The 26,792-nt window shown below is 40.7% G+C and overlaps 1 protein-coding gene across 1 annotated transcript in view; it reads right to left on the bottom strand.

Moving 5' to 3' along the window:
- Positions 1 to 8,838: 8,838 nt before the first annotated feature.
- Positions 8,839 to 26,792, bottom strand: part of TMEM170B (transmembrane protein 170B) — a 34,775-nt gene continuing 16,821 nt past the window's right edge. The window contains exons 2-3 of the mRNA XM_026511493.4: positions 25,987 to 26,157; positions 8,839 to 16,758 (exon numbers count right to left, since the gene is read on the bottom strand). Of these exons, the coding sequence (XP_026367278.1) occupies positions 16,628 to 16,758; positions 25,987 to 26,157 (302 nt within the window). The 3' untranslated portion in view covers positions 8,839 to 16,627. The remainder of the gene's footprint in view (positions 16,759 to 25,986; positions 26,158 to 26,792) is intronic.

Below are 26,792 nucleotides of genomic sequence, written 5' to 3'. Positions count from 1 at the left end.
AAAGTTTTAGCAGGATCTGGGCTTCTGGGGCGTACAGGATGGAAATGTAGACTCGCCATGTTCTGTATGAAGATTACCCCAGGCCCCAGAAGACCAGAAAAGGCACAATCAACAGCCGCAGCAGAAGCCAACAGCAAGAAGCCCTAAACTAAGCCCGCGACCAGCCCGGGCTCCGATGCTCTTCCTTCTTACAGAGAGAGAGCGCCCTTCTCCACTGGGAGGGTATGTGGTGATTTCACTATCACGTGATACAGATATTGTAGCAATGGCACGAACTTTCTTTCCCGCAGCCACACAGTCTTATATCCCGTTCTTCCCTGTCATTGCAAGAGAAGCCTCAGCCGGTCAAGGCTTTCACCCTCCCCCACCCTGTGTGAACTTCTGGAGGCTCTTTGCTCTCCTTCCTGTTCCCCTTTGAGACTTTCCCCCAACAATCTCTCTACTCCTCCTTCTCTCTCTTCCTCCCCTTCCCTCTCTCTCTATCTCTAGCTCTCCCTCCCCCTCTCTCCCTCTTCCTCCCCCTCTTTCCCTCTCCTGCTCTCTCCCTTGCCCCTCCCTACCCATCTCTTTCTCTTCCCCTCTCTCTCTGTCCTCTCACCTTCCTTCTCCCTCCCTCTCTCTTTCCCTCTCTCCCTCCCTTCTCTCTATCCCTATCCCTCTCTCCCTCCCTCTCCTCTCTCCCTCTTTTCCCCCCTCTCTCTTTCTCTCTCTTCCTCTCTCTCTCCCTCCCTCCCTCTCTCCGTCTCGCTCCCTGTCTCAGTCACCTTTCCCTCCTTCTCCATTGGCTTTCTTCCCTATAACTCAGAGCCTATGCAAGTTCTTCCCCAGAAACCAAGTCCAAGCACAGCGCCCCCTGGAGTAGAGCCGTGGTGGTGTCATGCCTGGAGGAGGCGGAACACACAGGAGCATGGACAAGGGACCAAACGGACACGTGATAAAAAAGCTACCACATGAGGAGAGAATGAGACAAGGCCTTTAGTCCAGAAAGAGAGTCTGGGATGAAGGGTTAAAATCAATTTTTTTTTAAGAATTATCTATTTATTTTGGGGGGATGGCACATGGGTGAGAAGGGGGCAGCACAGAGGGAGAGACACTCTCAAGGAGACACCCCACTGAGCACAGAGCCTGATGCGGGACTCGATCCCACGACCCTGTGATCACGACCTGAGCTGAAACCAAGAGCTGGATGCTCAATTGTCTGAGCCACCCAGGTGCCCCAGGGTTCAAATCAATTTTATAAAATCCCGACAGATAGAGACAGGATAAGGACGGAAGGGACATAAATAAATTGTTGGCTGGTAATAACCATTTACTAAGTGTCTTACAGTTTAAAATAAACTCTCACAGAGGAGAGTCTACTTTTGCTTCTTTTCAACACCTTGGGCCCCAGGTAGCGTCCAGGTAAGAGCTATTACAGGCAATTCCCATCAGGCATTCCCTCCCCCAGTGAAGGAACTTCAGAAGGAAGAAAGGGGAAAGCCACGAGGGATTGAGATTTTCCAGCTTTAGGAGAAAACCGCCAGGCTGGGGTCAATGGGTTTCACCTCCCTCCGACTGTCTCCGTTGCCTGGGAGGTAATTGGGCAGATTGGGTTTCAGCAGTCCTGCTCCCAGAGCCAGCCCAGGTGGCTGCTTTTCCCCTGATGACAGCTAAGGCTAGCGCTGATGCTGCCCACGAGAGCAGAGCTAAGGGGCTCCCGGCAACCAGACGAACACAGCCCCTCGAGATGGGGAAACACAGGAGCGGCAGGATCCTGTCTGTCGTGGGCACTGCGGGCCGTGTGGGCTCAGGGAGGCCGCTGGGGCACGTCCGTCAATGTCTCTGTGTCCAGCAGAGCAGAGTGATGGCCAAGGGCACCGCTCTCCCAGCTACGTCTGCAGCCGTGCCTTTTTTATTTATTTATTTAAATTCAATTAGCCAACATATAGTACATCGTTAGTTTCAGAGGTAGAGTTCATCAGTTGCGTATAGCACCCAGTGCTCATCACATCACGTGCCCTCCTTAACGCCCATCCTCCAGTTGCCCCATCCCCCCACTTCCCTCCAGCAACCCTCAGTTTGGTTCCCAGAGTCAAGAGTAGAGTCTCTCCCTCTCTGATCTCTTCCTATCTGGTTTCCCCTCCCTTCCCCTATGATCCTCTGCACTATTTCTTATATTCCACATATGAGTGAAACCATATAATTGTCTTTCTCTGATTGACTTATTTCAACCAGCATAATCCCCTCCAGTTCCATGCACGTTGATGCAAATGGTGGGCAGCCAAGTCTTCTTCCAAGAGCGCAGCCGCTTGACGAGTGTGGAACTTGTCCCCTCACAAGAACAGGGTCCCTGCCGAGATAGCTTTTGCAATCATTTCATACACGGGGAAACTGAGATTTTTGAGAGATGAAGTAAGTTTCTCAAGATCATAAGGTAAGTGGCAATCCTCGGCGGGATCAGGAGGAGGATTCTGACTGGGAGCCTTTGCTCTTTCCTCTAAGATCGAGAAGGGGACACTGGAATGATGGGGAGTACCCGGACCCCACTGCTCTCCTTCCCTCTTATCTCAGATGGAGGTGTGCTTTTCTTTCTCCCGAAGTTTCAGTGGCTCCCTCTGCCTCTAGGATAAAAGTCAATTTCATGTGTCCAGGTCAGGGCTCTTCCATGTGGTGTCTATGCACCTTCCAGGCCCCTCTTCTGCTGTCTCCCACTTCACCCTCTCCCGTCTGTCACTCTCTTGGCACATCCCGACCCCTTGCCTGGGTTTCTGTTGTTCTTTCTCCTGCACTATCTGGCTCTATCCTTTTCTTCCTCAACAGAGGTGGCCCTTTCTGCCTGGAGAAACACCCTTTGTAGTCCCATCCTAATGCCACGTCACTTGTGAAGCTGTCCCTGACCCTCCTGGCCCCTGGAAATGCTGTGACATCCAGCCTATACCTCTCACTTGACACTTGCCAGACACAGCCCTGGAGTTGACATGAAGATCCCAGTGACTATGTCTAACTTGAGCCTGCCTGGGTCATGGATGGCAAATGCCAGCCTGAGAACGTGAGACCGGGAAGCCCCAGAAGGGCACGCTAGTTACGGAAATGCCTGACATACATTCGCCACGCATGACATCACCTGGCCAGGTAGGGACCTGTGGGCAGAGGTCCCTGGGCCAGGCAGGGGATGAGGAACCAGAAAGTCAGTGTAAGTTGGAAGCCAGCGAGGAGCAACCCTGGGCCGTGGGGATTAAAATTTTAGGTTAGGGGGCGCCTGGGTAGCGCAGTCGTTAAGCGTCTGCCTTCGGCTCAGGGCGTGGTCCCAGCGTTCCAGGATCGAGTCCCACATCGGGCTCCTCCGCTGTGAGCCTGCTTCTTCCTCTCCCACTCCCCTGCTGTGTTCCCTCTCTCACTGGCTGTCTCTCTGTCACATAAATAAATAAAATCTTTAAAAAAAAATTTAGGTTAAAACTTGGATATTAAAACCCTACTTCATATTTAGGGCGATTGAGCCAGCGGTTTTGGGGTGGGTATACCAGGTGGAAATTTAGAAGTACGTTACGTTTGGAAATGCTTTCCGGAAGACCACAGAATGAGCCAGTGAGATTTCCCTTATTGCCATGGACAACTTTTCAGAGGATTCATGGCAACAAAGCAAAGCCAAATAGGGCTTTTAACTCAAAGCTTTTCAAAGTCCTTAATAGGCTTGTGTGACTTGTGCCTGACTAAGTCAGGAATATGGAAGGCGAGTTTTATCACCTGTTTGTCCTGGGAATTCTTTTTCTCAAGAGCCCCTCCCAATGAGTGATCTTTGGAATACTCTTAGTAAATGCTATTTACATTTACATGAAACCCATGTTTCTCTGTGGCTCAAAAGCAGTGAGGCTGGGAAATTGTAGAGAGATTGGGCCTTGTATGCCAATTTTACTGCATTAAAAGCCCAAGTTATTGGTAGCTTCAGATAAAATGAGTCCAACCTGGGTTAATCACAGCCAAGATAATTACAGGACACTAAAAGGTGCACATCAAAAACTGGAGCCTTACCAAATGATTTGATACATTTCTCCAGTTGACATCTGATATTTTCTAATAATAGAGACACTAAATGGATATTTCTTTAAAAAAAAAATTCGTACTTATTTTTAGCTTGATTGTTCTCATTTTAGCTTATGGAAGAAGCCCTGCTCTTGTGACAGAATCTATTTCAAGGGCTTATTTCGTAATCTTTTGGGATCGTTTTGACAAAAAAAAAAATCTTATCTGCTTGAACCGTCTTAATTCTGTATTCTGCATGTGACGAAACCCTTTGACCCTTAGCCACCTCTGCCCCCTTCCAGAGATGGGGAGTGAAGACAAAGTTTATATACATTTGAGAAAGAAATGCTTTAAGATATAAAGTGGTGTTTATAAAGTGGTGAGGGTTTCAGGCAAAAATTCTTTGGGGGTTATTCACCGATTTATTATCTCTGCCTCTTGTTTCCTTCATTGTGAAGGGGTTGACATCATGTTAAGTTGGTCCTTATTTATGGACACTGTTGTAATCTAAATTTTGGTTCAAGCTTTTAGTAATTTTCCCAATACAGTTTCAAGTACCACCAACAGATTCCTGATGTCATGGGTGGGTGTGTTTTCACTTAATCTTGATTCATGCTGTCCACTTGTCCTATCGTAGCCAACGAGTCTGCTGCTGACATACCACAGGCCCAAATCTACAGATGTCCCAACACACTGCTTCCCACCTCTGTGAGACCAAAATTACACCTTTTTCTTTGGTCTCTTCTGGATGCAAAATGTCTAGGAAGACTTAATGTTTTGCTTTGACTTGGCAACTTTTCCTGTCCGGATAATTTGTGGTGCACATTCAACCAGTTAAGGTGAAAACAAGAGTCCCTGACAATCATGCTGTTTTATTTATGGAAGTAATTGTCTGCTTGGTGAAGCTAACTCGTGGGAAAACCTTAATTAAATATGGTGGCACTTCCACTGATGAGCATTCTAGCAACACTGGCGTGGAAGTCTTAGGACTAAACGTGTTCATCACAAGGAAGATATTTCTGATGGAAGAAAATAGGCTAATAAAATCTCAGTAGAATACATATGGGCCTTCTGCATCCTTTCTGAAAACGTCTTAAGCCAAAGCATTGTGAGAATTATCTAGTCGTGGGTTATGCAGGAAGTAATCAGTTTCCAGCGGGATCTCTTTAGGTGTTGAGGGTTACCTGAGTCTAGGCAAGTAGGCTGCTGTGGCCATTTTCTGTCTGTTCTTATTATTAGCATCTGTCCAAACTGCTGACTATAAAATACCTATATTTAACCAGGTAAATGGCTTTGATTTAAAAAAAAAAAAGCATTTTATCTTTTCCTCAAATAAGAACAAATTGTGAGGATAAAATGAGATTATAGATGTGAAGAATGGTTTGAGAGTAAAAGTTGAGTATCAACATTATTACAAGGACTCCCCTATCAACATTATAGGCTTTACACATTTCCTCCAAATGTTGTTTAAAAAAACCAAAACAAAACAAAACAAGTTATACCTTAGATTTAAAAATTTCGTCCCTTTTCCTTCACTTTGCAAAAAGTCTCCAAGTTAAACAAGCTTCAGTAAGAAATCGAAAGGTGGACCAAATCTTCGAACTATAACAGATATGACAAATGTCAGGTCCATGATGCCAAACTGGTCTGGGTCTAGTAAGCGCCATGAATGACGGATCTATACTGATGTTGTCCCATGGAAAGTTTCAACCTGTATTTAAGATAAGATGAAAAGAGCCAGTCTATTTTCCAGAAGAAGCTGGCACAGAGAGATTACTCTAACATGAGGTCTCATGGGCACGAGGGGTCAGAACCAGGGAGAAGACCCAGATCTGATCCTTTCCCCAACAGCCCACACGCACAGGGCTTTCAGAAGGTTCTAAGTCCCTCAAGACTGTTGTTCCCTCAGCTCTATGTCTCCCACCCATCTCTGTCCCTCCTCCTGTTTTCTACACCGAAGATGACACAAGTGTCTTGTGTCACAAGTTGGACTCACCCACCAACACCGATTCCCACAAAAACGAAGCAAAGGGTACGGGAGCCGCGTCGTTTTGTGAAACTCAGTTTGGTACATTCTCTGGTCTTCGGCCTCGATTTCTTTAAGACCCTGAGTGCGTAGGCATGTGTGTCTCCACGGCTGCCACAGACCAGGCCGTGTACAAAGGCCTGTGCTTTTAAGGTCAGAAACTCTGGAGCTGAAAAGCCCAACACTTCCCTGGGTTTGAACTCTAAGCTGTCTCCGGAAACAATAAACAAAGCCAAGAAGACCACTCACAACAGGATCTGAGGTGGCCGCGGACGATGTGTACAGCTGACAGGCGAGTCACGGCCGTCGTCGGGCAACTTCCTTGATGTTGGCTGCGGTGGCTTCCTCATCTTGTACGTATTTGGTGTGCAGAATGCAACGAATTCGCTTGCTGAGCAAGTTTGTCCGTTCTTTTTTTCTAACCGGCTCTTTTCTCCTGAGGTATGTCTCTGAGAAATTCCCTCAGCGGACTGTTGCCAAAGCAGCTCGTGGTTCAGTGGGATGGTTTGAACCTGAAACAAATCCCCTCTGAAAACACACTGTTGCACTGTATGGACACGGCATCCGGCTCTGACTTCGAAATGGAGGTATCTGAACTCACCACCAAAACGTACGGCAAAGTCTAGAAGTACATCATCTTTCCACGTGCACACAACACACAAGAGGAAGATGCCAGTGGGTCAAGTATTTGCTGAACGGCCGTCCAATGCAATAGGAGACACTGTCACTGTTTACTGAGGAGAAAACTGAAGATCACTGAGGGAAAATAACTTGGCCAAGTCCACATACCAAACAGCAGAGCAGGAATCCATAACCAAGTCTCAGGATACAAGGCCCATAGCATTATGTTGGTCTATTTCCTTTTATCCAACAAGTTGACCGACCACATAACTAAATGTCACTAAAGCATTAACTATTAGACTAACAACCAATTTGAGAAAAATGCATAATCCAGGTCCAGATTAATGATTTACCAAATCATACAATTAATGTGATTTTTCTTATTTGCAAATAACCCCTGAACACAATCTTAATGTTCTTTGAAAAGTTAAATTTGTTGGTGATAATACGTAGCTCTTGATATTTATCATATTTAGTTTCCTTCTGTGTATTTTTGTCAGAAAACAAAAAATGAACATCAGATGTATCGTGCAGAATTGAGCCCAAAAGTACAGGCTGTGTTGGTAGGTGATGGCGAAGACAAAAGCAGAGGAAAATATAATAGAGCCATTGCGCCATCTAGTGATAAAACTCTTGCTTTGCAAGAAAACCTCCCGATGGTGATTCCATATTGCAAATCAGTCCCCAGAAGTCTCTGAGCCTGAAGAATATTCATAAAACTGGCCAAAAGAAAGATGTCTGATACCAACAAATAATGGAAAATCAATGGCAGTTCAGCAAGAACAATGGAACGGAAACGATTCTTCTGTCAAAATTCTTCTGGTAAGATTCCATTAGAAGCTGGAGGTGAACCCATGTTCTACTCCTTAAAGCTCAGCTATAGGTCCTATTTACCTTTCTCCCCGTACCCTGAAACTTTCGGCACTATTTTATAAATTAACAAGGGTTCTGTTTCAACACATAGATGGCACAGTTGCCTAGCCAGTAGGTCTGAGTTACTCTTCCTCCACGAGTCTGACTAGGACTCATGCTTCATCGTGGAGCTCAGCCTAACACCTGAACATCTTTCCTCCAGATTACCTTTCCCTCTGCTCTTGTTCTGCCCCAGGGGCAATAACTTTGAAATTTGATATTTTTTTCTCAATGCTCGGTAAATATCAAAATACCCAAAACTTACCCATTAGAAAAACATTGTAAAAATATTACTTCAAGAGCCAAAGATAATAGACACAACATAGAAAATGTCTTTTTAATCTCAAGATTTATGTTTTGCTCAAGAACGTTTTAAGACTTATGAAATAATAATTTTATAATTCTTATGGTTGAATGAAAAAGTTACTTAGAAAAAATAAATTATATTTGAATTAAGTAATTAGTATGTCCACGTATGTGGAAAAAAAAATGTTTACTTCCATTTTGCTTGCACAGTTTTTAAAGTTACCTCGCTTTTATTCCCGTGGGGTTTGTAACAATTACAGGGACTGGCTCTGTCAGTCCCAATCTTTTTTCAGGCAGGAGAACAGATGAGCCTAACTAGGTACCTAGTACCAGCCCCTGGAAATCCCTAGCAAAAATTCAAAATATTCATAAATTTGACAATACAAATCCTGAGTTGATAATTTTTTCAAATCCCCATGAGGCCATCTGGTCTTGGTCAAGAATGAGATTTTCTCTCATTGCAGGTAGGAGCTTCCAGAATGCTCTGTAGAAGCCAAGAGAGCAAACTGGAGAAAACACACAGGTAGGAGACTAAGAAAACCCGAGCACAGCATTATCAGCCGTGTGACCTTGAGAAGTTTCTCACCTTCTCAGAACCTCCAATGCTTTATCCGTAAAGGATTACCTTCGTAAACCTTAGTAATCCACTTAACTTGAAGGATACATATAAAATGTCTTAACAGATAATAAACACTCAATAAATGGTAGTCATTTATTCATAAAATTGATAGTGTGCCTTTTAAAACAATAATTCTTAGAAGAAGATGTTTATTTGGCCTACGACTGGTCCTAGGTAAAACAATAAACTCAAGCAAGTTTAGCTTGTGGACTTCTTGCTTGCTTTTTGCAGGACTACCTCCAAAATCCACATGTAAAACCAGCCAAGAAGACCTGAACAGGGGGAAAGAGAAAACAGTCCAGTCTGCAGTGAACGAGCGGAGAGTCTATGTCATCAAGAGTCAAAACACCCCATAAAGCTTTTAAAGACAGGTTTATTTATATATAAGTGCATGAAATTGAATACAGAAATTTTATTAAAATACTGTATATTACAAATTTTTAATCCAATAAATTCTATGTAATGATGTTTAAGTGCTGGATTCACTTTTAACAGTTGTCCTGTGTGTGTCAGTAAAGAGTTCACCCTGTATATTACAAAGAGGAGAGACACATGGACCTCAGAAACGGTCCTGTGATTAGACAGTGGATGATATTCATTGTGCATCTTTTCTTTAAAGCAACGAATTGGAACCTAGATCTTGTGTTTGCAGACCAACTTTCTAGAGTCAAAAATAACTTGCATATGCTTATGGCTGCCCTTCGAAGAAAATGAGTGGTGGAAAATAATTTAAAATAAAGACCAACATCCTGAAGGCTAGCCTGATGCTTACCACGATTAAAAAACAGTTCACTGCAAAACCTGTGTTCTCCAGGAAATTACGCTATATACACAGTGAGATTTGTACATGAATTGGGAAATAAAAAAATCGCTTATATAAAATTAAAAATCAATAGTATACAATATTTACAGCTCGTTAGGTATTATACACAAACATAGTCTTTAAAGTAATCCTTCGAAATTAAACTGTATTATGTAAACATGCAGTCACATACTCATACAGTGTAGTTTATAGTCTTAACAGAAGGGGCGGATTGTGTTCACATAACGCAGGGTTCCTCATCACATGTACCTTTGCTTTTGTGCGTGACCCCGTCCGACATTTATCCTTCCTGTCTTTAAACTTCACAGTACATTAAGTATTTCTATAGTAAAAATAAATCCCTGATAGTAAACATATGCCTAAAGTTTACATAAAGTTTCTGCCCTTGTACTACGATATAACGACACTAACACTGTTCACACTAGAGTTTCTAGTTTACGAGAAAACTAAATTTTAAAATCCCACATGTAATTGTCTTGACTACATTTTTCTCCATTTCAAACTTACTTGTAAAAAGAAAAAAAAATTATAGACGAATACCGCATCATGAAAATGTAAGGAAAGTAGTTGTCATCTGTCGGAGTCAATGGCAAAATGGCTGATTTTTATTCACCATAAGGAGTTAATTCAGTTATACCGTCCCTAAACTCTAAATCCCCAGTGACGAGCGCGCCGATCTTGAATCCTGCCAAATTCACTTTGCAAAAGTATCTTAACTTCCAAGGCACTAAGGCATCATTTAGCTTTTAAAAACTACTGTATTTTACTAAATGATTCATCAGTGGTCTGAGAGTTAACACAATTTGAAAGTGAATTTTTAATACCTATCGGGTAAACTATATTTTTGCTATTTAAATCAAGCCATTTTTGTTGGTTAACTTGAAGTTGATCCACTTGTCCTCAGATGACTAGAGTCAGGGGTTAATACTTCATGGTAGAATCCTAGGAATTTTAGCAAGTTATAGTACTAAATGAAAAATACTGTGGAATTTTATTTGTTCATCTAAACGTGTATAGCTCGTGTGTGTGTATTGAGTAGAGGGTTGAAACTGTAAAAATTTCTCCATCATAAATGCATCTGATATCACAGATACCAAGAAAGTGTCAACAATTAGACCATCAACTCATCCAACTTTGAAAGTAAATCATTTTTAATTACTTTTCAAACAAGTGCCTCTATTTCACTCTCCATGGAGAAAACTTTAAAACGTTCCTCCCCCCAAGATACTTAGTGATGATGTGCAAATATTTTAGTTTAAAAACAAGAGAAATTTCTCATCATCAGTAGTACTGTCCAGTTAGCATTCATTTATACAGGGCTCTAAAACAAGAGATGAACTTTGGAAATCATCAGTATGTATTTAGGAGAAAAAGTGTTAGTTACGGTAATTATGAATGATAGTTCCTCTTTCTATATATTTGTGTTACACTGCTTTCCAGTTTCAGTTACATACCTAAATACATTCCCAAAGAGGGGGCAGTCACATTCCCACTGAGGGGAGATCGTTATGGGTGCAGTGTATAATCCAAAAAATATGTAAGAAGTTCATGCTCTCTTGGCTTACCTATAGCATTTATTTTTCAGTAAGATTATAGCTGCATAACCATAAGGTGTTAAGAACATTTTCTTCTAAACCACACTTCTGGGTCTATCAACAAACTGTACATATGTTTAAACTAGAACATATGACATCGGTATGGAAGGAAGAGGGAGATTTTTATGAAACTGCAAAATTAGTTCTTGAAACCGACAAAGGGTCATTATGTAAGTTCAGCATATGCGCGATGAATGTAAAGCCGAGTCCTCCAAACTCGAGAGGAGACCGTTACAGTTCAGAGCTCAGTTCATTCAGAAATGTGGGTGCCTCCATCAATTTAATAAAGTATTCGCTGCTGCATTGCCACATTTACTGAAAATACTTTACATATTAACCACTTCCCCAAATTCACAGATACGTTTTCAGATAACGACTTTAGCAGCCTCCTCAAACACACTGTACTGTCTACACTGAACAGAGATCCTTCCGTGAGAAGAGCACACCCATCACCACACACACACGTAATAGGATTGCAAATGCTCCGTTCAGTCTCACAAGACACAGCATGTTGTAATCCTGCCGCAGACATCCTCACACAGTGTAGTTTACGGATCTACCACCAGGGGGCAGCTGTGTTCCCATCGCCCATGGGACTTCTCGCGACCGCCCCAGCTGGCGGGCCCTTCCCTCCAGCCCTTCTTCCTGCCTTTAAACTGCCCGCTGCTACAAAATGCTACCGCATGTTTGAAAAACCTTATCATCTTTAATGAAATAATGTCGTTTTGCACCTTAAGAGTGTCCCCACAAGCTGTTATAAAAAGGACTAGGAGTTAAGAGAAATTATGAGCCAACTGATAGGATCACTAGCCCGTTTTCAACACTGAGATTCTCACCCCTGATTATTGAAAGGAACGGCAATTTACACAGCGACCCAGCAAGCGGTGCCCACCTTCTCTCCATCTAGGTCTACCAGAATTTCTTCCTGACGTCCGATGGTCTTCACATCTTACAGACAAGAAAGGACTCTTTGAAGAGAGTCTGATTAAGACGTTCTGAGAGAGAAAAAATTTAATAGCAAGAGTGAAGTAGTTCGAGAATATTTCAGAAAAAATATCCTTAGCATCTTGTGACTTTGTGAATTATAACCTGGACGTAAATCAAAAGTAACAGTATCTCCTCGCAGTTAGAGACAAACGAGTAGGGCGTAAGCACCTTTGGTCCATGGGAGGAAGGACGCGGTAGGCGCTGAAGCCCGGTTCTCCTTCCTGCAGAACTGACAGGACGCCTGAAGCCCGCAGCCCAGGGTGGTGGAGGAGAGGAGGATACAGAGGACACCCTTTCCCATCCCTAAAACGAGGACAGTTAGGTTGCATGCGGTAGACATTCAATGGATGTTGGCTGAATGATCCAAGGGAAGCGAGCGGGAAGCGAGCAGGGTAAGGCAAAGGCAGAGAAGTCAGCGCTGGCTACGCTCCAGTTTAACTAGCGATAAACACAGCAATTTCACCCTGCTTGCCCCGGCCATCTCCACCGCCACCAACTCCCACAAGTGGTCTTGGAGAATCTGCTCATTTTTGAAATAAAGAGGTGGAGAGGAGGTAAAGGAAGCAAGATTATAAGAGACATTTTTCAGTTTCCTTCTTAAAATATATGTAGGGGAACATGTGGAAACAGAAGAAAATAGATGAATTTTACAAAACCACCCATTCGATTGCTGTTAAAAATGTCATTAAAACCATTCTAATGACTCTCTTCTTGACCACCTGCTGCCAAACATGTACTGCTCTGCGCTCATCCGCAAGACGTCGACAAGCCCTGGCTTCGAGTTGATGGGGTGGGCTTAGAGTCTAGTGCTCCGTCCACTCTGTCACAGTGATGATATCTCAGCTACAGAAAGTCCTTTTGGTGGATAAAATGGGAAAACCAGAATTTGGGGGCAGGGGGAACAGGACTTCAACTCTCAAACAGAATTGGGAAGTAAAATGTCCCAACCTTTTTAGGGTGTACAATCAATCACCTTGCTAGCTCTCGGTGGACTCAAGGGCAGGGATCCCCCCTCGGTCATCCTTGTACTTACTATAGAAATACTCAGTACAGCACTTTGAAAACAGCAGATCCACCAAACACGCTTACGAGACTGAGTTAGTTGGCATGGCAGTGCTGGCTTGGCCACAGTAACACGGCAGCGCTGTTTGTGTCTTAATTAGATCTTTAAAGGCCTGTTCAACAACACTCTTTGACTTGAACTTATCCCTGTTCCTTATATCACAGATGCATGATATACGGGGCAGCTCATTTCCTTATTTCTCACTTAAAGTACAAACAAAACCCTTATGCTTTTTTGGGCAATGGAAATGTACATTGCAAATACTAAGAAAGTACACTGGGTAACAAACTATAAGACTATTTATTATACACTGAGATCTAAAGTGAGAATGATTAAGCTGTGTGCGCCGAATAGAGCCATCATTTAGAAATGTCCTCGTTCTAGGCAACCAGTGGAGTCATCCCATGGGGAAGATCACTGGCACCTCCTTCATTTAAAAGTTTTATGTATTACTTGTAGCTTTGGTGGCCCCCCTGATTGATTCTGATCTATGGACAGTTCTAATCAGCATGTTAAATAATAATTAGTTTGTGCATATTGGCATAGATCTCTTCTTTGGGGAACTGATTTCACCATCAGTAGTACTTTAGTAAACATTTTTTTTTTTAATAAAGGAGTGTAAACTCTAAAGGATTTCCCCCTTCCTTCCTGCATTTATCACGAAGAAAGTTTACTGCTAAATCACATGTAAATTTTAAGATGGTGTAACCCAAATACACCAATAAGGGCTTTTGTCACATCACAAACAAGGGTCTCCAGCACTAATAAACCAAGAAAAATGTCTCCAAGTTCAAAAATCTCAAACATCCTTACTTATTTAAAAGCTCATTCAACTGAACAAATATATAAAATTCTCTACTAGAACATGAAAGTGTTCACTGAACAAAAGCTTTCCAATTAGACTATATTCATATATAGCAGCTTTACATACATGTATATAATGACATATATGTGTGGGGGGATATATATCATTAAGCATTAGTTGTCTCTGTAGGAAAACCACTGATTTAAAAAAAAAAATCTCGGCATAGAAATAGCTATTAAGACAATTTCATCAATTCACACTATTCAACTGCATTTCAAAACATCAAGAGAGTGACATTTGCACAAAATCCCAATGGAAAGAACTGAAAACAGCAAAGAAACCAACAGTTCCCCCAATGGTTAAAAGTACACACACAAACACAATTGAGAGTGTAAAGCAACCTGATGGGGATAGCCGCAGGACACTCCATAGACTAATTATTAACCATCCAATTATACTTCCATTCTTAGAGCAAAAACAGGAGTTGAAATCTCTTTGGTCCACACATCGATGGATTTAATGTGTCCAGGTTATTTTCTGGCTAATTTTGGATTCTAAACCATGTCTCCGTATTCCCTTATCATGATAACTTCCTTAAGTCGTGAAACAACCATATGTTAAAATAAATATTCATATCATAGATCTGAAACAATGTGAACACATTATTGGTAACTCCTCTCAAAGATTTTTATGAACACTTGAAATTACCAACAGAAGAGCCAAAGTAAAGGAAGAACACAATTCAAGTCTAAAAGAAAAGGAGAAATCAAATTGACTTGGAAAATTTGTGCCTAAATTTAATTTGGGAAAACATCAGGAACATAAAGAACACATGAAAATAATTTTAGGCTTGTACATAATAAAAAGAATTGATTTTAAGATTACTTCAAAGATCTCTAGGGATGCATAGTTGCTTACTGGTTTCTTTAAAAACAGATTTCCAAGCCACAGCATTAGTAAACCCCCCAAATTGGCTTCCATACTGGTAAAAGTATCCCCAACCCCCTATTGTTAAGTCATTGATACACATTCTGCTTTTCAGGGGAGAAAAAGTGGTGTGGGTAATGAAGGTCTTAAACTGAATGGGACCTAATAGAAACGTACTTTTTACCAAATCGGGTTATAAAACAGTGAGGCTAGAGTATGAAGATTATTTTTTAGATCGCCCTTAACTTCATATTTTCTGCAGTGGCTTTTTGAGTCAGCACATTTATAAGAGGACCTGGTATTTAAAACAATCTCAGGGGGTGCCTGGGTGGCACAGCAGTTAAAGCGTCTGCCTTCGGCTCAGGGCGTGATCCTGGCGTTCCGGGGTCGAGCCCCACATCAGGCTCTTCCGCTATGAGCCTGCTTCTCCCTCTCCCACTCCCCCTGCTTGTGTTCCCTCTCTCGCTGGCTGTCTCTATCTCTGTCAAATAAATAAATAAAATCTTAAAAAAAATAAATAAATAAAATTAAAAAAAAATAAAACAATCTCAGGAGGAGACAAATTCAACCAGGTTCTGTTTCCCTTACTCCTTGCACTCTTAGAAACAACTGCATCTTGCCAAAACCTCTTAAAATGTTGTATTACTAAGGACCTTTTCATTCTAATAAATGTCATCACTGATTCTAGGAAAGTTAACTGCACAAATCAAGAACCGAACAACAGAGTCAGCGTAATGTATGTTCAGTACTGTACCGATATGCTGAGATTAACTGCCAAATTTTTAAATTATTTATTATATTCCCCAATTTTTACTTAGCGAAATTATGTTACCACATGCCCAATGTAAGATAGTTTATTACTCTTCTTATATAACTTACTTGTTACTTATCTACAAATGAGGCTCTTTGTTTTCACGGCCTAATTTAGGCCACTCTTTGAATATAGGTAATACTCCAGAATGAAAGACTGTTTATGTTTTGTCAAAAATCAAGATATATGCAACAAGTAATATAATCCCACCGAGATACTAGTTATAAAGATGTTTTCTCCATGAGATACATGGCAAAAACTTTCTTTAGAAGGGTCAAAGAATGCAACATGCATTTCAGACTTCTTTTCTTACAAAGTTTATAAGAAAATTTTCAAATTATATTTTTATGACACACGAACTACAGTCAATGTGTGTGACCCATGAAGTTTTTGAATTCATGTCAATAGAATAGTTACGTAGGAGGGAAACCATTAAAAGAGTGTTATTTAAGTGAGTGGAAAGGATGCACCGTCCGGGTCTACTTGGAGTCCTTGAAAGAGTTTAGCTAGTTTTCCATTACATATTATTTTCCATATAAATTAAAGTAAATAACAATGCCTAAACATATTAAAGCCCTAAATCCCAGAAACGTTCAACATTAAAAACCAAATAGTTTACCTCCTATTAAATGATTCGGTGTTCAGCACTCATACGGGATTTAGCGTCACGAAACAAAAATCTCACTAGTTACCTGAATTCATGTCAAATATGGTTCACAGCACTCATCTACATCTGCACTTGGAAATTGTCACATGATCAATGTTAAAAAAAAGAGAAGAGTTTGGCACATATATCAATTCCTCCAAACGTCCCTGTAACTCAACACAACACTGTTAAGAACAATGAGTCAACACCAATGTTAACCTGATTGGCCGCTAAACAAGGTGCTTCTTCGAGTAGCTTCCCGTAGTGTGATGCGCCTGGCCTGGGACGGAGGCACGTAAGGTGCAGTGCGGTAGTGCAATCACTTGGACACCAGAGGGCGATCTTTGCACACAGCTCAGGCCGGCTGCTGCGACCTGCTCCTTCCACATTCTCCTCCTCGATTTCATTGCCGCTCCTTCACAACGCCGTGTTCTGACAATCTGTACATCTGTTTCCTTATGTGAAGTAAGACATTCCCACCGAAAGCTCAGAGTGTGGCGAGGATCCTTGAGAAGGAGATGATTAATGTCAATACAGTCTGTCCCACGCCCCACACCAGCGCCTCCAAAGGGGCCATGTTCTTCCCTGCGACCCGGTAGATGCCCGCGACTGCTGCGCCTGCATGAGAAGGGGGCAGAGAAACAAAACAACACGTTCATTCCCTTCGTAACACACTGCACCGTGGGGACGGCAGATCGCTCTACATCCCAGCACGCCAGAGTCAGTCATCCGTCATTCTCATCTTCCAAACTGTCCACGGAAGTTCCCGTGGGAGTGGAAAAAGCCACACTTGCCCACACCACTTCACCGAAGGAAGGCTTTTCTATCCAGCTGCAAAATACATATCTACAGTACATGCTGTTTACTTGACACCAAACATGTTCATAAAACATGAATAATTTGTTACTGTACTCTCTCACCTGGGCATTGAACTAAACAGACATCACTATTTTTATAAACATACAACTCAATATACTGATAATTATAAATGAAAATACAGAAAACTACACAATTTAATGCAGTTTCTAAGTTATTCAAGAAATTTTAAAAAAATTAATTCTTAAATGTCATGAAATATTGAATAGTTGACTACTACATTTCAGAATCTATCATATAAAGTTTATTATGTTTTTTTAATAAAGCATACAACCATATAGTTATTTAGAGACCAGTATCTTGACATCTAATAAAAATGCAAGATGCACCTGACATCTGTTCGGGGAACAATGTTTAGATCATGCACACTTCTGAGTCTGGGAGAATCCCAGAGTTCAGGAGTCTCAGAGCCCATCTGATTCAACACTTCACCTTATTAATACACTATATAATGAAACATTTAAATTTGAGTATGCCTTCTCACAGATTGAGATGGCCTTCAAACTTTCCCCTAGAAAAAACTATCTATCCTAGAGTGGCCAAACAAAAGAAAAGACCAGAAGTAAATGATTCAGAGACACTGAAATGACAATTATTTGAGATAGAAGTCTGTTCATAAAAAATTAGCTAAGAATTAACTCTGTATTTCTCTTAAAATCTCCCAAATAAAAGTAACTATATTCCTCTAAAGAGATATAAACCAGAAAAGGAAGTTATTCATCTATGCCAAGGACTTCATATGCATATTTTTTAAGAAGGAAATCAAAATGTATTACATTTTTACTACATACAATGTATATTGATATAGCAACTTTACAAATACTATCTTTAAATATCATTCCACTCCACAGTATTATCACCTAATGTAAAGATGAAAAACAGAGGTTCAGAGAGTTTCAATGACTAGCCCAAATTGAAATTCCAGGTTAGTCTGACTATAAATCCCCAAATCACTCTATCACATTTCACACGTTCACGTACATGAAAAAGAAAACAAGGAGTTCAGAAAATCATAAGTAACTGATAAACACCTCAACATTAAATAAAACTCCTAGTGGCACCAACATTTACTTAATCGAGTAATAAACTTCACTAGTATAACTGGTGATATCCTCAAATTTTAGAATTGGTGAACACTCTTTAAAAATTTTAAAGATCTGGGGCATCTGGGTGGCTCAGGGGGTTAAGCAGCTGACTCTTGATTTTGCCTCAGGTCATGATTTCAGGGTCCTGGGATCAAACCTTGCACTGGGCTCTGTGCTCAGAGAGGAGTCTGCTTGGGATTCTCTCTTTCCCTCTCCCTCTGCCCCTTCCTCCTACGTGATCTCAGTCTCTTTCTCTCTAAAGTAATAAATAAATAAATCTTTGAAAACAAAAAAAATTAAAGATCTTATGCTTTGTTATCAAAAATTATATTAAAATAAAAATACTAAAATAAACCTGAGAAATACTGTTTTTATGTGGATTTACCCTAAATTTCCATGGTGTTGGAACAACTAGCAGCCATTAGAAGGAATAAATCTAGGTCCCTACTTCACACCACTGCCCAGAATAAATTTCACATGGGTTAAAGAACAAAATGTTAAAAACAAAGCTATAAATGTAAACTTTAAAACAGAAGAGAATGTATGTATGATCTTAGGAAAAGAGGACTACTTAAAACTACATAAAAAAGAGGAAAACCCAAAAGGGACGGACTAGAAAAATACTTGAGCCATGTCCAGAGTACAGACACAAACATATATACACACAAACACACATGTAATAACAAAGGTGTATTTTTTGTAGTAGCAAAAACAAAAACAAAAACAAAAAAAACTACCGCAAAATCAAAAGCAAGAACCCAATATTCTTTAGTCTGGCATGGGTAAACTAGATCAAGCCCACACTATGAGACCCATACAATTTCAAAAGAAGAATAAAAACCTTATGAACTGACATAGAAAAAACCTAAGACATATCATTTATGCAAAAAAGAAAATGAAACCTAAAACTATGTATATTCTCTACTAGTACATATATCTGTACGCATGTGTGCGTGTGTGTAAGCATGTATATATGTAAATATGAATGAATGTAATATTCATATATACATACAGTCTGGGGGATATAAGCCAAACTGAAAATAGGGATTACAACTGAGAAGGGCACTGGTTTGGGAGTGCTAGTCCAAAGAGACCTTTGCCTTACCCATAATGTTTTAAGTTCTACAAGGAGAATATGCAGTCGTATGTTACTTATGTAATTAAAATTAATTTTAAAAATCTAACAATTTCTACACCAACTTGCCTACACTTCTCTCTAATTCCAAGAAACTTTCATCTTCAAGGTCAGAATATGTTTCAATCCTATTTTCCAAACTAAAATACTAGTAAGTAATGACGAAATTCACTGAACTCCTGATCTGAAATAATAAGGAATAAATTATACTTTAAGCTAGGTAGCAAATGCTTGTAGAATAAAAAAAATTGTGTACATGTTCAATGTCAAGTGTTTTCTCTGTGACTAAAAGGAATGGTACTTGTATTTATTATTTCTGTGCCTCTGAAGTTCAGGGTGGGGTCCTTTGGCTGGAGGTGGAGGACCCGGAAAGCATGTTTGGACATCTCCTGTAGGGTTTAGAATTTAACTGGAGGTCAGGAGCCATGGAAACGTACTACCCAAAGAGACAAAGCGAGAATGGAATAAGAAAAAGAGAGTTAAGGAGTAGAAAATGAGTACTGAGAACCTTTCCACTCTACCGTCATCTTCTTTCCTAAATAAGCTGACTCCTTTATTATTGAGCTGGTCTTGTGATTAAAACGGATTTCATGCTGGAAGGCCCTGCTGTTCCAGGAAAAACAAACAATACTACTAAATAACCCATTCTTCTTTAAAATCTTTCAAGAAACAGATGGACAAGCCCTACAAGCCTCCATAGTGTTATACAGAAAATAGAACAAACTGCCATTTTCTTTCCAGTGGATAATCAGTTAGGAAGAAATTCAGAAGTTACAACTTCCCTCCAAAAGAAGTAGATTTACAGAAGCCCCCACTGCACTGGGATTTCACACCCAGAAGCACTGGTCAGAAAAGACCGTACCAGTGGAACTCTTAATCTAAAGGATTGGCAAGAAAACAACTTTGCGTGCCTAATAAATGAATTTGGAAACACTGCTACTAAATATTGAGCAGATTTGAAAGAGTATTTATAAAAATATATGTAGGGGCACCTGGGTGGCAAGTCAGTTAAGTGTCTGACTCTTGGTCTCGGCTCCAGTCATGATCTCAGGGTCGTGGGATCCAGCCCCACGTCGTACTCCAAGCTCAGCATGGAGCCTGCTTGAGGTTCTCGCTCCCTCTGCCCCTCCCCCTCCACTCTCTCTCTCTCTCAAATAAAAAAGTCTTTAAAATACATATTTTATATATATAAATATTCAATACATATATTGAAGCATGAATATACCATAACTTATCCATCCAACTGCCAATAACATTTGTTTCCAACCCTTAACAATGACAAACACTGATTCTGTGAACATCCTTGTGCCCACACATGCAGTCAAAATTTCTCTTCAACATGGGTAAAAGCAGAATTGCTCAGTCTTACATTATGGGCATTTTCAACTTTACTAAGTAATGCCAAACTGTCTTCTAAAGTAGTTGTACCCATTTATATTCCAGTTAACTCCGTATCTTCAGAAGCAGTTGGTATCTTTTTTTAATTTTTGTCAGTCTTGTAAGTAAGAGATGTCATCTCTGTGATTAATTTGCATTTCCCTGATAATTAATGTGACTGAACTTTTCTTCCCATATTAGAGACCAGGAGGGTTTTCTACTTTTATGAAATGCTTGTCAAATCTTTTGTCCTTTTTTTCTACTGAGTTTCCTTCTTATTGGATTTATAGGGTTTGTAAAATACAGTTTGGATATTAATCTTTTTATATTTATATATGTTCACAAATGTCTTTCCCCCCAATTTTTGCTTTAGTTTTCACTCTCTCTACAGTGTATTTTGCTGAACACTAGCCAGATGAAAGACCACAAATTTTATTGTCTTTATTTTTTTGGTGAAATACAAGGCTAAGTCATACAAGAACAAAGAAGACACAAGCGGAACAGGATGCTTGAAATAAATGATGCCTGTCTGGAACTGCCACTACCAACAACGGCAGAAAGAACCGCTTAGAAATAAGGAGAGAGCTCCCGAGGACCGAGGGACTAGCGAAGGCTGGCAGAGTGAAGACAAAGTGGAGGAAGCAACACTGCTGAGCTGACGTAGGGTTAGTGAAAGATATGAACCTACAAGGTCGAGAGAGGCAAGAAGAAGAGCCACCAGTGGACGGAAGATGTCAATACACAGCAACACACTAATGGAAGTGATCTGATTTGGCCTCTGTATTTTCCGAGAGAAAGTAGATGTGAAGGTTAAGGCAGATTTGGCTTTAACGGTGTTGGTTCTATCAGCCTGTGTGGTCAGATGAGGGGCCGGCGAGCTGTGGTCCACAGGTCCGACCTGCATACCACATCACACAGACGTGGCACAGGAGCGAAGACTGGTTTTTACATTTTTAAGTGGTTTTTTTTAAAATCAAAAGAAGAATACTTCATGATACATGAAAATCATACAAAATTTAAATTTCAGTTTCCATAAATAATGTTTTATTGCCATACAGCCATGGTCATGTCTGATCCTGAGTTATCTTTGCATTCCTACGGTAACACTCAAAAGGTAAATGAGCGTATACTTTTCCACTCCTGCTCCGTCTTTATCTTGCTTAACAAGATTACACTGGCGTCAGCAAATTAAGCTGTGCATGGCTTTTACTTTTTCCATTTCCTCAATAATTTGGATAAAACAGGAACTAAACCATTCCTTCAAAATTTGGTAGAACTCATCTGTAAACTCCAGTTGAGCTGGAGTTCCTTTGGGGGGTGAGGGTCTTCAGCACTGCAATTGCTTAAATGTACTCATACGCCAATTTTGACATTTCATACTTAGGAATATATCCCTGTTTGCAAAACTGTCATTTTTATCATTCTTTATTCTATCTCTATCGTTGGGTCTGTAGTCATTTATTCTATTTTGTTCTATACTTTGCTTTTCTGCCTTAACTTTTGTTTTATTAGTTTGCCAGCAATCTATTCATCTTAGTATCTTTCCAAAGTACCAGTTTTTTGCTTTGTTTATCTTTCATAGACTCAACTCAGAAAACTGAACGGCGTTTCTCTACACCAATAAAACTAACCAATGTCATTGAAAGATACCACGAACAACAACCACAATATAAGAGTTTAAGAATTAACCAAAAATATGCAACCCTCTTGTTGAGAAAGACATTTTTAAACTCTAAGGAAAGACACAGAAGATGATCTGAAGACATGGAAATCTAATAATTGTTCTTGGGTGGAACAGTTTACTCTGCCAGTTCTTCCCAAATTAACCTCTCCATTCAATTGAATCCCAACAAAAATCCCAGTTATACTTTTAGAGAAACTGAGTAGACATATTCTAAAATCTATGTGAAAGAATAAAAGTCCATAACAGCTATGTTAACTTTGGGGAAGAAATGAGAGGGATCTAGCCCAACCATGTATTAAGAAATATCACAAAACTACAAGGATTTAAAAAAAAAAAAGTGACCTTGCTGTAAGGACACATAAAAAGACTAACAAATCAGAACAGGTTTGAGACAGATCTTTGTGCCTTGAGCATAATACATAAAAAAGGTGGATCAATGAGGATGAGTGCTTTGAGTGGATGGTGTGGTCAAAACTGACTTATTATGTGGGATGAAAAATAAATACACCTGGAATCCTATCTAATACCAAATACAAAGTTAGACTCTAGACCAGGGCACAAGTCAGGAATTTATGAAATTATGCCTAAATGCCAGACCCCTGTTTGTAAATAAAGTTTTATTGGAAAAAGCCAGGTCTCTTCATTTACACACATCTCTATCTGCTTTCACACTACAATGGCAGAGTCAAAGAGCTGTGACAGGGACCACCAGGCTTGCAAAGTTTAACATAATTCCCTTAAGGAAATGTTTGCTGACTCCTGTTCTAGAGGAATTAAAGACCTCGGTATTAAAACTATAAAATTAACATTAGAAAATATATCAGCATATCTTTTGACCTTGGTGTGGGGAAGAACGTCTTAAATTATAAACCATAAGGCAAAAAACTCTTTGAGCTGATAGCACAGAAATTAAGGCTTTCTCCTCAGTAGATATCATAGATGAAGGTAACTGATAAAAGACTGAGAAGTTATTTGCAAAGTCCAAAACCAACAGGAGACCAATACCTCTCATGTATAAGAAGCCCCTATAATTTAAGGAGAAGGAAGCAAGAACCCCCAAAGAAGCACATAATTTAAAGAATCGATTTGCAGAAAAAGAAATCAAAATATATAATGAGAATAGGAAGAGATGTTCAAACTCCTTAGTGATCAGAGAAATGCAAATTAATCCAACACAGAGATGTCGTTTTATACCTTCAGATTTGCTAAAATTAGTCAGGTGTATAATGCCAGCTGATGGCACTACCCAGACACCATTTTTCCCAATTTTGGATTAACTAACTATCAATACCAACTAAAACAAAAAATCACTATATTGAAAATAAAATCTAAGAAGGAGTAAAATATAATAGGTGTGTATCTATATTCAGTCAATATCTTATTCAGAATAGATATGAAGCAATCGTTTGCAGACTTGAATACACAGCTCTGAGTCTACAGACGCTCACAAATTGCATTTAGAAAATATAGCTAAAATAGTCTCATTTTGGCTAGTGTTCTTAATTCAACTGTCTTCAGGTCAAAAGACTAGCCAGAAGTTTAAATGTTTTATGGCTAATCTGGATACAAATTTTTACTTGAAATTATGTCAGACTTATCTTTTTAAGGATTTAAACTATAACACTGCAGTTTCTAAAATGCACCACTAGAGATAAACTGAAGGACAGTGACATTTCTCCTGCTCTCTGAGCTTGTACAATAATTTACGGCAATAAATACACATCCCCACACACTACTTACACCTCCTGAGTGGGCTGTTCCTTCTTTCCTCCTCTGTTCGTGGGTTCACAATTACAGCATTGGCCCCCATCGAAAACACTGGCAGTCCCTTCCGAGCCTCTCTGTATGCCGCCACGGTGAACAAAACTAATTCAGACTGTTTCCTTTTGCCATAGTCCTTACGTCATGTTCAACCACAGGTACTACTCCTGTTCAGATCCCAGCCTCAAGTTCAGATCACAGGTGAGGCCTCTTACTTCCCCTTCCCTCCCCCATTTCCTCCTTTCTTTCCTCCGCACCTCCTCCCCTACTCCACCCATCCCTCCAACCAGTATTTTCTGAGTATCTGTTATGATGCAGGTACTGCTTTACTGTTAGGAACACAGCGGTGGTGAAGACAGACAAGGTCCCTGCGCTATCAGAGTTTTCTCTTGGTTCTTTACGTATAACTATATTCAGCTATTAAAACAAATTTTTCTGTTGGGCTGCTTTGTCCCTTGCCAACCTCATTCAAAATGATCTTATTTGTTTTGCGAGGCCTGCAGGGAAAAAAGTCCAAATTTTTTGGCTCGCCTTCCACGACCCTGTAGGATTTGGCTCCACTGTCTTTCCGGCTGAATCTCTACCCTTCACTATGTGTAGCCTGCGCTGCAGCTAACCCTAAGTGCTTGTTTCAAACCCTCTCGATGGCAAAATGCATGAGGCACCGCACGACAAGGTTACAGGTTGCAAGCAGCCACAACAAAAACCTAATACGGAGTAACACAGAAACACCGAACGGTGAGTGAAGGAAGGATGAAAAACAGATGAATACATGGAAATCTAATACATGTTCTTGGGAGGAACAGTTTACATGCCAGTTCCTCCCAAATTAACCTCTCCATTCAATTAAATCCCAATAAAAAATCATAGTTATACTTTGTCCCACAACTATTTTATGAATGTCCTATCAGCGCCACAGGACAGACACAGAGACGTGGGAACAGGGCTTTCCTCCCCAGGCAAGGTATGCCAATCCCTCTGGGAAAAGGTGACTGTCCTACACAAAAGGAGGCCTTTGAACTACAGAAGAAAAGGACTTACTCTTATCTGGGGGCCTAGGAACCAATCAGAAGGGAGGAAGATGTCCTTTTTGTGGCAGCAATGAGCTGCCCCAGACATACGGGAGCAGGCTAGAAGAGAGTGGCAATATAAGCCTCTTCTACCCCCAGCTGTGGCAGAATTCAGCAGCAGCACAGAGAAGCAGCCGCTGGCTGGCAGAGTCGCACCAAGGACGCGGCCGCAGAACCCTCCGGTCTCAAGAGGACGCATCTAAGTTCTGGCTGAACAGCACAGCAGAAACCAGCACCAGCTCTCTGAACCCCAGGTGGAGCTGGGGCCCCGGTCCGGTGTGAAGGAGAGGCAGAGGGAATGACCCCGAGGCCTGTATGCAGTGCACTGTGCACAGCCCAAGAGGAGAGCTGCACACAGCTCGAGGACACACTCATGTGGCTGATCTCTAGAAGGTCAGGGGAGATTTGTGTCCTAACAATTTGTGTTTAAGAAGCAAGTGCGATTTTACTTTGTATTCCTAGGCAGATCACATTGAGGACCTACGGGCTCTATTTTCACTTTTTTAATGACAATTATCACTGTCAAATTTGTGTGCCTATCTCTCTCCCAGACTACTTAGGGAGTTCCTTTAAAGCAAAAACTATGTCCACTAGAAAATAAATTTCCCCACGAGTTTCTGTGCCCCTTGACAATTTTTATGAGTTGTTCTATTTCTCACAGAACCTTGCATAACGAGTCTTCACAGAGAAGGACAAAAACTATCCGTTCAGCGAGTAAACGAACTGATCTTCACCTTCCAGGGGCAGTGTGATCGGTGCTGAAAATAGCCGCCGTGGGAGATGACGCTAAGGTCACAGTCGTCGTAAGAATACAGTGCATATACAGTTAGGGCCTTAAACAAAACAAAATCAACTTACTAGTAATCATTGCTCCGGTTACGGAAGCCAGAAATCCGATGCTGACTGCAACGAGCGAGATTACTCTCCCCTGCCTATGTCTCTGCAGCATCACAAACATCAACACGCCCGCAGCACCATGGACAAACAGAGAGGAGAAGAGAGCCCACAGAAAGATCCAGTACCACATCTCTGAAAGGAAAAGCAGAGCGTTAATAATTCTGTTGAAAACATCCTAGAAAATTCGCTTTAACAAACAGGGAGCGCCCAGGGTTTGGAGGAAGGGTCAATGAGATATTGGGTATAAAAACGCCCAGGACAGCGCCTCCTACGTAGTGTCACTGAATAAGCGTGAACGACAGTCACCGTCACGGACGCTCCATGGGGAAAGGGTTCCAAGACTTCGGAATATGAAGGATACACTCTGATTGGCTCTAAATGTCTCCATCATGCAGCTATAATCCATCCACGGGTCTAATCAATCCCTAATATATTTGCGAATCTTTCGGAATAAAGTTAATTAATTGTTGTTTGAGATATGATTTTCCATTCTCTACACTAAATAACAATGTTAAGACATGTTTGAAATCTACTCCTTAATCCAAATTGTTCCAGAAATCAACGATTTTATCTTTTATCATTTTAAGAATTTCAGGCAATTCCATCCCTGGCTCTCAACTTTATACACTAAGGCATCACTCAGAATTTTTTTTAATTCTTTGCCAACTTTATATACTAAGGCGTTTCAGGCAATTCCACCCCTGCTCTCAACTTTATATACTAAGGCATCACTCAGAATTTTTTTTAATTCTTTGCCAACTTTATAT

The sequence above is a fragment of the Ursus arctos genome, unplaced genomic scaffold (genome assembly GCF_023065955.2).
Source record: "Ursus arctos isolate Adak ecotype North America unplaced genomic scaffold, UrsArc2.0 scaffold_31, whole genome shotgun sequence".
Lineage (NCBI taxonomy): Eukaryota > Metazoa > Chordata > Mammalia > Carnivora > Ursidae > Ursus > Ursus arctos.
The sequence above is the reverse complement of the archived record's forward strand: the minus strand, read 5'-3'. Positions and strand labels throughout refer to the sequence as shown.